Raw genomic sequence first — 12,658 nt, forward strand, 5'->3', positions numbered from 1 at the left:
GATACCCTCCTGTCCACAGACCATCAATACAATTCAGAGAACAGGGTCTGGTTCTGGTAACTTTGGAAGCTACCAGAAAATACAACACGGTTAAAAGATCCCTAGAGATGAAAGTCCAAAAGGTCAGAATACTGATATGTTATCACCACAAATCTGTAGTACATCAGATATGTTGCTTCCGGTGCCTTTTCTTTTTAAATCACATATGTGATGCATGTGTACCACGTGCACAGGTATCAGGTATCATGGTGTGGATGCAAACAGTAGAGGACTACTTGTAGAAGTCAGTTCTCTTCTTCTAACATAGGTGTCCTGGGGACAGCCAGGTCGTTAGGTGAGGTGGAAAGCCTTTATCCCACTGAGCCATGTTGCTGACTGGCTTCTGAAACTTTTAATATTTTTGATAAAATCACAACTTAATGAATGCTTCAAAGATATATTAGAGGTTTAGAGCATGGGACTAAGCATTACTTTTAGATCATTTGTTTCCCTAACTGTCCGCTTAAGAATATTTTTTATTTCATGTGGAATATGTTTTCTTTGCGTATATGTAAGTCTACCACAAGCATGCAGTGCCTGTATTTATAGAGGCCACAAGTGGGCATTAGATCTCCTAGAACTGCAGTTACAAGTGGCTATGAACTGCTATGTGGTTGCTAGGAACTGAACTCAGACCCTTTGTAAAAGCATCAAGTACTCTTAGGCATCTTTCCAGACCACCTTGATGTTTTTGAGATTAGAAATGTAGTTGACATTGAATCTTTTCTTCCTTGTGTAAGGAAACTTTTCTTAAGATTTTACTTACATCTAGGGAGGTTTTACATTCCGATCATGTGAGCTTGGGTGCCTCTTGCTTGACCTATACTCTATTAAAACATCTTGTTCACAAAATATCCCAAGGAGGAATATACTGCCTAGCTTCTTTTTCTTTTAAACAAAAAATAAAAACAAGGTCTGAAGGTCATCCAAGTGGTGTGCAACCATACAGCAATATAATGATCTAGCTGGATCATAGATCATAGATTACCTTTGGTCTTCATTTACAGTTAGTTGACTCTATGCTAAAAATCCATAAAGGTGCATTTGTTATAGCCAGAGTGTCTGCTTAATGGGACAAAGATATTTACTTCATTTAAAAGAGTTGGCAGGAAAGACAGTTGAAGCAAACCTAGCCAAATCTAAATTAATAAAAGTAATATTATATAGATACATATCATGTATCCATTTTCGTAAGCTTCAATCTAAGAGTCTACAAGGCACTAAGTACTATTCACTGACCATTGTTTTGGTTTCCATTTGGTATTCATAAGCAGATGGCTTATAAACAAAAATGTTCCAGAATCATTTCATGTTAGCTACCTGCTTATATTTTTCCTAAAGTCCAACTTGCCTACCTACAGGGAGACTTATCTTTTATAGTCACCTGAATCCTACTCAAAATATAATGGAGCTTTCTTATTCTGTATATTCAAGGTAACCTTTTTCAAATGCTATCAACTGAAGAACTTTTGCTTAAATATTTAATAAACCAATGTCAACTCAGATTAGGTTTCTTAATAAATTACAAGCAATGGACAAGGGTGAGATTGTTGGGTATGACAGCTATTAAGGTGAAACAACACTGGTAGCAACAATATTTGTTCAGAATTGCTGTGTTGAATTTTATTGTCTAAAAGTGGTGCAAAGGACCTCCTAGGAAAGGAGACTTTATTCTGTATATCCTCTATGCCTAAGGCATACACAGCTGCTTTTGAAATTCTCCTTAAACTTTTCTTTATCCTGCTTCAAGTCTATAAGTACAACAAGGAACACTGTCAACATTATAAACATCAGACTGGCTAAGAACAGACCTGCAATACCAAGTGCTGGAGAGCATGTGGTATTACAGAATTCCATGCCTTGCTAGTGAGAAGGAAACATAATATGGCCTCTCTGAAAGATACTTTGGCAATTTACATTAAAGACACTATAACACATATCTTTGCAATCTTAGTCCTAGGCCTTTATTGAAGCGAAGTGAAACTTTTACTCATAAAAAATTCCATTCATGAGTATTTATAGCAATTTAGCTCACTACTACCTAAAACAGAACAGTAAATCTAATATGCTTGGTGAGTAGATAAACCGTGGTGCATCTATATAACTGACTACTCAAAAGAATTTTACAATTATTGATACTTACATGCATCTTAGATGAATCTCAAAGGCAATAGGCTAACTTTAGTTTCTAAAGACTACATACTTTGCTTCTATTTTTGTGACATTCTTAAAAGTAAAACTATTCATAAATAGTTGCCACTGAATATGGACTTAGGGAGAAAATCAACTACAAGCCTTAGCAGTAGTGAAGTTTGGGGTGGCAATAAAGACATTCTTCTGCCCAAAGATTGGTGCCACACAGCACCCAACTTTTCCTTTGTATTACCATACCAAGTAAGACACTAAAACCAACCCCTCACAGACATGCTCACAGGCTAGCTGACCTCAGAGATTCTCTTTTGAGACCTCCTTCTCAGTAAGTCCAGGTTATGGTATGTTCACAATATGTTAATTACCAGGATAGTACAGAAAAGCAAAACAAAACAATAGAAAAACAAACAAAAAACCAAAACAAGCAAAAAAAAAAAAAAAAAAAAAAAAAAAAAAAAAAACAAACAAACAAAAAAAAACAAGCAAAGCAACCTCCCCCCGAAAAAAAAACAAAAAAAACAAATGGAGCTAGAGAGATGACTCAGCAGTTAAAAGCATTTGCTGCTTCTTGCAGAAGACCCAGGTTCAGTTCCCAGGACTCAAATGGAGGCTCACCAATAACCCTAACTATATTCCTTTTTCTGTCTTCCTTGTGCACAAGGCATGCACAAGGTGCAAATATGCATGTGGACAAACACTCATATACATTAAATAAAAAGATACAAATAATTTTTAACAAGAATTCAAATATTAAGAATCTATACACCTTTTAGTTGTATGCTTATGGTGAACAGGAAACAAATCCAGAGATGGAAAAAAGTGATTTGCTACTGGTCAGTCACCCTTAGTGAGCTGACAATTCCAAGTTTGTTCAAGAGTGAGGAATTCATTAGATAATAGGAATACTAAGCAATTATATGACAAACCATTTCATAGATTCATCCTTTATACTATACTACATATAAAATACAGTTTTAATTTTCATGCCACATTTATGATAGCAGCAAAATTAAATTTATACTTCTATTGATCCAAGAATGGTTCAATAAATTATACTTCAGTCATCCAGAAAAAAGCTAAGATTAACTTTCTCCTGGAAATAACAAATATAAACCTCAATTTTGTTACTTGCTTACAAAAAACAAAGATATTAAAGAAAATAATCACTAGATTAATAATTGTAATTACTCACTGTATTTTGAGGGTGTGAGAAGATAGAAAAATGACTTCAGATGAAAAATGAGGGTGAAGGAGATAGCTCAGTGAAGAAAGACAATTGCTGTTGAGCTTAACCAGAGATCAATCCCTAGAACTTGTAGCTTGTGTACCCCCGAGCTCCCCCATACCACACAATAAATAATAATTTTTTAACAGATGAAAACAGGGAACTTAAAATATGCTGTATTTGTTGGCTTCATTTTTTGTTTTGTTTTGTTTTGAGACAGGGCCTAGCCCTCCCACCTGCTGGAATTAAGGCCAAATAGATCCTTTTGAATTAGGTGCTGATTCTTAACTGCGGCTCCAGCTTAGAGAGATCCATAATCTTTCAATGTAAGATACATTTAGTCTCAACTAACCATACATTCCTAACTTCTATGTGTCCTAAAAATAACATCATTCCATGTCTTTGTAAAAGGAGAATTCTCTTTTTAAAAAGTATTATTGGTGAATAATTATTGTATACAGACAGTATAATCTTTCATGTTTACAACAGGAATGTCCAAATTAGGCTAATTAAACAGCTCCTTGTGCTCTATTTCTGAGTTGATGTCTTTAAATTACTACGCAAATAATCTGATATAGTACTTGTCTCCTTCTCTTTATGGCTGGTTGTACTTTATGATAATGCCCACTAGGTTAATCTATGTTTCAAGTGACAGTTTCTAGCCATTTAATGGCTTAATGGTATTCCCCACATACATAAAACCATGTGAGGAAGTGGTGGTACTGAGGATTGAGTTTAGAGCTTTGTGCTTAGAAGGAAAGACTGCTAAATAAAATAGGACTAAAAACTCTATTTTTAATCCATTTGTTACTTGGTAGACACTTCAACTGTTTGCACAGCACAGCTATGGTAACAACTACTGCAAGGATCATGGGGGCGTGTGCACCATCTCTTTCATGTGATGATTTCAATTCCTTTGAACAAAGACGAAGAAGTAAGACTACTGAATCACATGGTAACTGTTTTGCTTCTGATTGTAGTGGTACAAATAAAATGGGGCAGCTTTTTCTATCTTTTGTTTATGAGAAACCTTCATATTATATTTCCCATATTAGTTCTACTAAGTTGCAACAGCACTAAGAACATACAGATTTCCTCTTCTCCTCATCTGTGCCAACATGTATCCTTCAACTTGTAAATAAATAACCCATCTAAGAGGTGGGAAGAAATACCTCTCCATGTTTTTCAGTTACAGTTCTCCAATGAGAACTCAATTTCCATTTCTTCTAAGAAGTGCTTATATTTAGGGTTTGTTTTGTTGGGTTGTTTGTTTGGTTGGTTGTGCTGAGTGCAATTCTTACTACTTCTAATTTACTGAATTTTTATGATGAAAGAGGTTGAATGTTGTCATTTGCTTTTATGCAATTACTGAAATTGTTTTTTTCCCCTGTATTTTAAAGTATCTGAAAAACGAATGGAAGATTAAGAGAATTCTGGGCATAAATAGCAAATATTAATTTCCTGTGACTTGGAACAGCAAATAAACACCTTAATTTTTAATACCAGCCCCAAATGTACAGGCCTTGATAATAAACAACATTTCAGCGTTATATAATTAAGAAGTCCACCTGATAACATCCCTACTTTACAAATAGGTAAAACTGTTTTTATTTACTGTGTTTACTGTACTGTTAGGTGTAAACAGAAAAAGACCCTGTACTAAGCCATGTCAAAGGCAACCACTGGCACACCAAGCCGTCTCTTCTGGTCTCCGCATATGTGCCATGGCATATGTAGCCAGTGACTTAAGAACGATTTCACAGGTAAATTATAAACAAACCTCTAGGCTGAGGAGAAAGCTCAGTGTGCAAATTTGATAACTAGAGTTCAGATCCCCAGAACCACATAAAAGTCAGACATGGTAAAGCAAACATCTGTAATCCTAGTGTTCCTTTCTATAGGAAATAGGAGGAACACACAGGAGAAACCTCAGAAACTTGCTGGCCAGCACGATGGCTGTACATCCACAGCAATAAATACAGAGCAAGATCAAAGGCAAAAGCCGCCTCTTCCAGCCTCCATCTATGTACAGTGGCATGTGTGTGTGCCCCTGTGCTGAATGAATACACACACACACACACACACACAATGTGAATTTTAATAAAATTATAAAGTTTTGTTCCAACACACTAAAGTATTAAGCAATCAAAGCACAAACTGACATTTTATACATTTGGTTTCCAATTATCTAGAAAGTGAATATTAAACATTATCATTAAAAAAAGCCAGCCAGCCAACCAACCAAACAAACAAAATATTATCAGTAAAAAATGGTTTTGGTTTTACCCTAAAACTTAATTTTAGGCTATCCTCTACCTTATTTAATGTTTAAAGTGAAATTACAAAATATGCTTTCATAATAATTACAAAACTGAAGGTGCAATTTTGATTTGCTGGGTTTTAAACATTTGTAATAGTCACAATTATATGCTGCTGTCCCGGTTTCTATAATAACCCTGGAGAACATGAGGAAATGTGCGAGCCTTCAAGGAGCACACAATTTAGTGAAGGATAAACGTGGATGGAAATAAATTACAATACAACAATAAATGAACAAAGTAGCACAGAGAGGAAAAGAACAAACCATCAGGGAAGGTTTCACAATGTTATCAACTAAGGTTCTGAGGGAGGCCATGAATTTGATAGGAAGGCTTAAAGGAGGGTTTTTAAAAATAAACAAACAAACAAATAAATGTCTAAAGAAATGGTCAATACTCTAAAATACTTAATGCTAACTGAATAAAGTATACTAGTGGCTTCTAGGGCTGAGGACTGAGTGGGAACTGACTGGGAGATAAGGAATGGAATCACTGAAGTGATGGAGCCTTCTGAGTAGACCTAATGACATCTCCCTAGAAACATTATACATATTTGTTAAAAAACATAAAATCATATATTTCAACATATATGTAATCATTCACACATTTATCATATGGAGTTTTTATTCCACTAAAATTAATTTTTAAAGGGGACTAGAGACACCAAATGAGCCACATTTTGTGTTACTGAAACATTTTGTGAAACTGAAACAGATTTGAATGACTCACAAGGCAGTTCTCAGCATTCTATAAAGAAAAAATGCTTTCTCTAAATAGAGTTTAAAGCTCTCGCAGTTTCTTATTTTGGAATTCTAAAGACGCAATAGGCAAGACATGGAGGACTTGGCAGAGATCCAAACACAACAGACTATCTTAGTTTATAAAATACTGCTACTAAAAATGGAATTTTCATAATACATGTTTCCATTTATAATATAATTACGAAATTTATGGGTAAGAGACTACTAGCTGAGGAGTAGAAATAGAAAGTGTTGGATAACTAGTTTGACTATTTGAGCAAATTCATTCCTACCTTTGGGACTGTTTCAGTTGTGAAACAAAAACTGGTTTCCTATTATTTATGTCATTTTAAATATTAGGTTCTTGCATATGGTTGAAATCTATATACAGAATCTCCAAATAAGAGTTCTGAGTAGATAGCAATTAAGTAAATGAAGAACACTAAATACTGTATTTTCTGACACTTTTTAGACTGTTAATTTTACATCTATTATATCTTACTAGCTAATGACATGTTTGTCTAAAATCTCTAATACAAAGGTTTTACTTTTTATAAGGGACTTTTCCTTTATTTTCTTTTTGCAAATGAAAGGATTATAGAGCTTAATTTACTTAATTTACTTATACTTATACTTCTCTTGAAAAGCTACACAATAAAAAAGCAATGCTGCCTTTAGCTTTAGTCTGAAGGAGGGAGGCAGTTTTCCTATCTTCACTTCTTGTACTACTGAAAAAAATATCTAAGATCTGTTGGTTTTTTAAAAAAAAAAATGGAGCTGGGGGCGTGGCACACGCCTTTAATCTCAGCAATCTGGAGGCACAGACTGTGATTTTGATAGCAGCTTGGATACAGAGTGAGTTCTAGGACAGCCAAGGTTACACAGAGAAATTCTGTCTCAATACCCCCTTATCCCCCCACAACTCAAAAAGAAAAGGTCTTTTTGGAACCTTGAGTTACATTTCTCTCTTATTGTTTATACTTACAGAAAAGTAACAGGTAATGTTTGGGATTTTGTTTTGCTTTTGTTCTTCTTAAGCAATGTGCCTGAGAGTTCAGGTGATTAATTCAGGTTCATAGTACACATAGCACCAAGGTAATAAAAGCAGTCCTTCCATTATATGGGCACTGAGAATGAAATGGTCTCAAGTCTTCAGGCTCCAGCACTCAGGCTGAGGAACAAGCACCCTTCCTCTCTAAGCCATCTGGTTGCCCCATGGAATGAATTTCTCACTTTGAATCATCTGGTCCACTTTGCTACTGATCATAGGTTAAGAGCATGTGGTTGACTCAGTACAAAAGAATACTAGAAAATAATTGCAAGTCCTGTCCTACTCGCTAAGGATAGATACAACAGTTACTTATCTAAGTAAATGCTTCAGTTTTCAGAGCCATAGACTCACTAGCCTGAAGACCATAACAGAAAACAGGCTCCGTACTTTTACAACAGCTAAAAACTACCAGCATAAAACGAAACTCTCTGGAAGGATGAATTTCCTACTAATATATCATAGAAACAGCAAACAGTACAATACCTGCAGAGTCCTCTGGATCCGATACAACGATGTGTGCATTCAATTCTTGTAGCTTGTGATGTAACTCTTCTAATTTTTTATTTGACTTTTTCAAAATGTTGTCTACATAAGCCAAATTTTTCTTATCTGTTGTAACTTTCCTCAGGTTTTCAGCTCCTTCTTTGATTTTCAGTTCTTTCCTTATTTCTCTCTTTATTCGATCCTTGATGTCGTCCAGTTTCTGTTGCACCATTGTATCTGAAAAGTCTAGTTTCTGAACAGCACTCACATTCTCAGAAAATGGAAGAGTCCGGGAATCTCCCTATAATAAATAAATAAGTAAATGAAAACTAAGTAAACAAATATGCAATAATGGAGTCTAGAAAAGCAAGTGTGCAACATTAAGGATGAGTGTTTGTATCTTGAAGAAATTATTTATTACCTGAATTACATTTAACTTTCTCCTTAGTAGGAAACACTACTTATTTTCCTGTGTTAAAGTCATATGGGGCCATAAGTTAAAATATTCTATCTACTTACTAAGTAATGTTATATGACAAATACACTTAAAGTGAGCTAGGTATTATGCTTCATATCTTTAATGCCAAAGGGAAGCTGAGGCAGAAGGATTGCAAGGTTTGGAGCCAGTTTGGGATATACAGCAAGACTGCATCTTTAAAAATCTAGCTACATACATAAATTACAACACATCTCCATACAAAGACATCACAGGGCTGTGTAAAGATGGTTAAGTTGTTGCTCACATATTATAAGCTCTGGGCAAGTTATTTAATCTTTTAAAAATTGATTTATTTATCTACAAAATCAAAATAACAGTATTAGCTAGCGGCCTTTCAGAAATATTTGGTAATTCAAGACATTCTAAGAGAAACTTAAAGTATAATTTTGACTCATATACTAAATTCTATATATACTAAATTCTCCTCTATAAAAAATCAACTAGCAAAACAAAGTAAGTACCTTTCTGGCCACTTTTTAATCATATTACAGTATGTTTTAGGCTTGTAAAGATGATAATATGGAAATATATATATTTTTTTCATGGCTAACTATCTTATAAGTTTAGTTGCCAATACAAAAACATTATTAACAGAAAATATCTTTAAATTGTGTCTTAAAAGCTAAGACAGAGCCCATATAATTATTCTTCTTAAAATGGAACATCAGTTGAGTAAACCAAAACTACATATAAGTCAGCCAAAGTTACAGTCTGGCTACTTTTTTTCCATCTAACTAGACTAATGATAATGGCTGTCAGTTTAACAGCATTGCTTTGAATATTTTTAAATTCTGAGGGCAATCAAAATAGTATTCCCTTTGAAAAAAGAGCTAGGTTTGTAGATGAGATGGAAAAGAAGATATTTCACTGTGCAGCATGTTTACATCTCTGAAAATATATATTACATGCACATATTTATATAAGTATATCCTACTTATATTTTTGATATATTACATTTTGCATCCAATCTTTAACCTCTAATAAAAATATGTAGCAAGTTGGGGGAAAGATGAGGTAATGGCAACATCTTATATAAAAGATGAAAGAGCTGACTTTCTAGTAATTTGTTCCTAACATTCTTAAAGCTAAGATCTCATAGACATCCTGACAAAACAAAACACGCTATCAAAAACCAACAAAAAACAAAACAGAAAACCTTCACATGAATATCTACTCTATACTCTATAGATAGCAGGTTGGCTCTCTCTTATCACCTAATTCCTGAAATATAAGTATTAGCTTTAAGTTTCTTATTTTTATCTAAGTGTATGATGATCATCTTCCTGGTCTAAAATACTGTTGAAGTTTTTCAGTATTCATTCATTCACTCATTCACTCACTCAAATAGTGAGTGCTGGTAATAAAACTCAAGGTGTTCCACAAGCTAGGCAAGCATGCTACCACTTTGTCACATTTCCAGTTCCTTCAACATTTATCATCCAATGTAAGTCTCATCATTTTAGCTCTCAATTCACCTTAGCATGGGTATTGAAAGCACCAGCCATATGAGAACTGCCAATAAATAAGAAATTCTTCCTGTACAGTCTTATGTAAGTAGACTGAGGCAAAAAAAAAAAAAAAATACTTTAGATGGAAAAAGACTTGAAATTAATCCAACTCCACTAGGTACTTTTATTTCAATTCTTTTTAGCTCACCAGATCATACTGCAGAAATTATTTTAACATGTTCTCGGATTAATATTATGCAATAAGCTACAGACCCTTAAATTTTCTTGGTTCATGGTATCCTTATCATTTCAGTAATTTTTTTCCCTCATTCTTTGTAGGCAAAAAAAAAAAAAAAAAAAAAAAAAAGCCCAATAGTTCTGTTTAGTAAATTATAAAGTCCAATTATCTTAATGTTTGTATTTTAACAACTTAGTCATGGCATATAGTAACAACGTAAGTTGAAACAAAAATATAACAGCTTTAAAGGCTGTTAAAATAAAGATAAAATCATCTCACATATTTGATATTGATTCTTTGAAGGCCCCTGCTTATTATTATTACTTCAACTCTTAGTTCCTTTCAAATTATTCTCCAAACTTCAACCTTAACAAGTTATGGGAAATTACTTTGAGAGACCATTTTTCTTGGCTCCATCACCATGCATGCTCTACCTTTGGGAATATACCACCTCTCTGCCTCCAGCTATTTCTTCCAAGTTCCTTCTTGGCCTGGGTAACTTTTGTTTCAAAGTTCATGACAACCTTCCTGGGAAAGAATTTCCTGCCAATGTTCTCTCCTAGGCGTTCAATGACCTCCTGTCTGTTGTACTAGGGATCTTGTTTAAGTAATTATCCCTTTTGTTATCTGATCACTCCAAAGACTAAGAAGAGCTGAAGAGTAGGCTTATATTTGGCAGATAAAACTGTTTTTAAAAAGAAAGAAAAAAGATTTGTCACATAAAATAATTTGTACACACACACACATATTCATTCATTCTCTCTCTCTCTCTCTCTCTCTCTCTCTCTCTCTCTCTCTCTCTCTCTCTCTCTCTCTCTCCCTCCCTCCCTCCCTCCCTCCCTCCCTCCCTCCAAGGAATGCATGCTTCTGTCTGATAAAAGTATACTCCCCAAGTTCAGAGGCAACCTAAGATTCCAGCATTGGAAAGTCAGGTGTGAACTGTGACTGATAACAGGTTGGCCCTCTCTTCTTTCCATAGAACTGACTTTTTAGTAATCATAATTTTACTCCCATTTTTTCTATGACAGGAGTCAGTTATCTATAGGACAAGAATAAGCAGTGTACATAATGTAGTCAACTTAGGATAAACAAATGTCCCAGACACCAGACCCCATCCCTAAAAGAGATTACACCCTCCCCCACTCCTACTAGCCCTGGTTGGCATATAATTCTTTTGTAGGCAGCCAGACCTCATAGATACTCCTATCCCCAGCAAGTGCCACCACCACCAGTTATTACTCCCCTTTAAAACACTGTAGTTAGAATAAACTGAAAGTGCATTTAAATTTTTTTCTTGCATTAACAATAACCAAAATAAAGTATTTAATAAACTAAATTGTGATACTATTCTCAAGACCCAAAACCAATTAGAATACCAGGCACCATTACTAGGCAATGAAATAATACTCAACCTGAATAAACTAAATTAGCTACAAAAAAATAGTACATAATCAGTAGAAAATCCTTAGTATAACTTCTGCCTTAGTATATTTTCTGTTCAGGGAGAGCTGACTGACTGTACCTACCTTAATTACTAGCTTCATGCTTTTATCCACTAGTTCAGAACTATTTTTAACTCTATAAAATGTCATGCTGCCTCCCAAAGTTGATACTTGCTTCATCTTTCTACAGAAACTGCAGTGTAGTGGCATATGCCTATTATCCCAGGACCTGGGAGGCAAAGACAGAAAAACTAAAACTAACTGGCCTGCCAGCAGTTCAAGGCCTACCTGAGCTACATGGTGAGACCTAATCTGGAAAGACAAAGTGGCAGGGAGTTGTCTAGCATGTCCTAGATCCTCAACTTGATTCCCACCACCACACTGTAAAACAGTAACAAAACCAAAGTTGGATCCAACTCCTAATAGCAAAGATCCCTTTAGATTCATTAATATGTTCTGAAAGTATGAGAAGAAGAGAAAAAAAATAGAGCCCATGAGCTAATTTTAAAGATTCATGTAATGTATCAGCTGTGCAGATCATCTACCATCACTGAGTACACATAAAGAAGGCCCACACCTCCCACCTTTTATCACTGAAACGGCATACTTAGCCATTTCATTCTTGTCAAAATCATCTAAAACCTTGCTGCTGACATACATTCTAATTTTATTTTGCTTTGCAAAAACTCAAGTGGTTAAAAAAAAAAAACCAACTAAATCAAGTCAACATTACCAAATGATTGATCAAAATTGTTTTAATAAGGTTTTCATTATCAATCCCACTGACTAATATTAAAGCTGAAATGATGTAGTTTTAAGTAAGGAGGTTTCAAATGGTAGAACAATAAAAACAACTAAATGAATAATGGACAAAGCAAAAGTTACAAGGATAGTCAAAGGAAAAAAATAAATTTAAAAACTTAAGTGAATAAGTTAACTAATAGGGTAGAAATGGATGAGTAGTATAGCACACTAGACAGATAACTGAGGAAAATAAATTCCTCACAGAAATAAAGGTGTATCT

General features: G+C 34.6%; 1 protein-coding gene across 1 annotated transcript in view; it reads right to left on the reverse strand.

Moving 5' to 3' along the window:
• The window catches only part of Pkn2 (protein kinase N2), a 96,345-nt gene that overhangs the window by 56,355 nt on the left and 27,332 nt on the right, over positions 1 to 12,658 (reverse strand). Inside the window, exon 2 of the mRNA XM_034500192.3 lies at positions 8,008 to 8,308. Within this exon, the coding sequence (XP_034356083.1) occupies positions 8,008 to 8,308 (301 nt within the window). The remainder of the gene's footprint in view (positions 1 to 8,007; positions 8,309 to 12,658) is intronic.

The sequence above is a fragment of the Arvicanthis niloticus genome, chromosome 4 (assembly GCF_011762505.2).
Source record: "Arvicanthis niloticus isolate mArvNil1 chromosome 4, mArvNil1.pat.X, whole genome shotgun sequence".
Classification (NCBI taxonomy): domain Eukaryota; kingdom Metazoa; phylum Chordata; class Mammalia; order Rodentia; family Muridae; genus Arvicanthis; species Arvicanthis niloticus.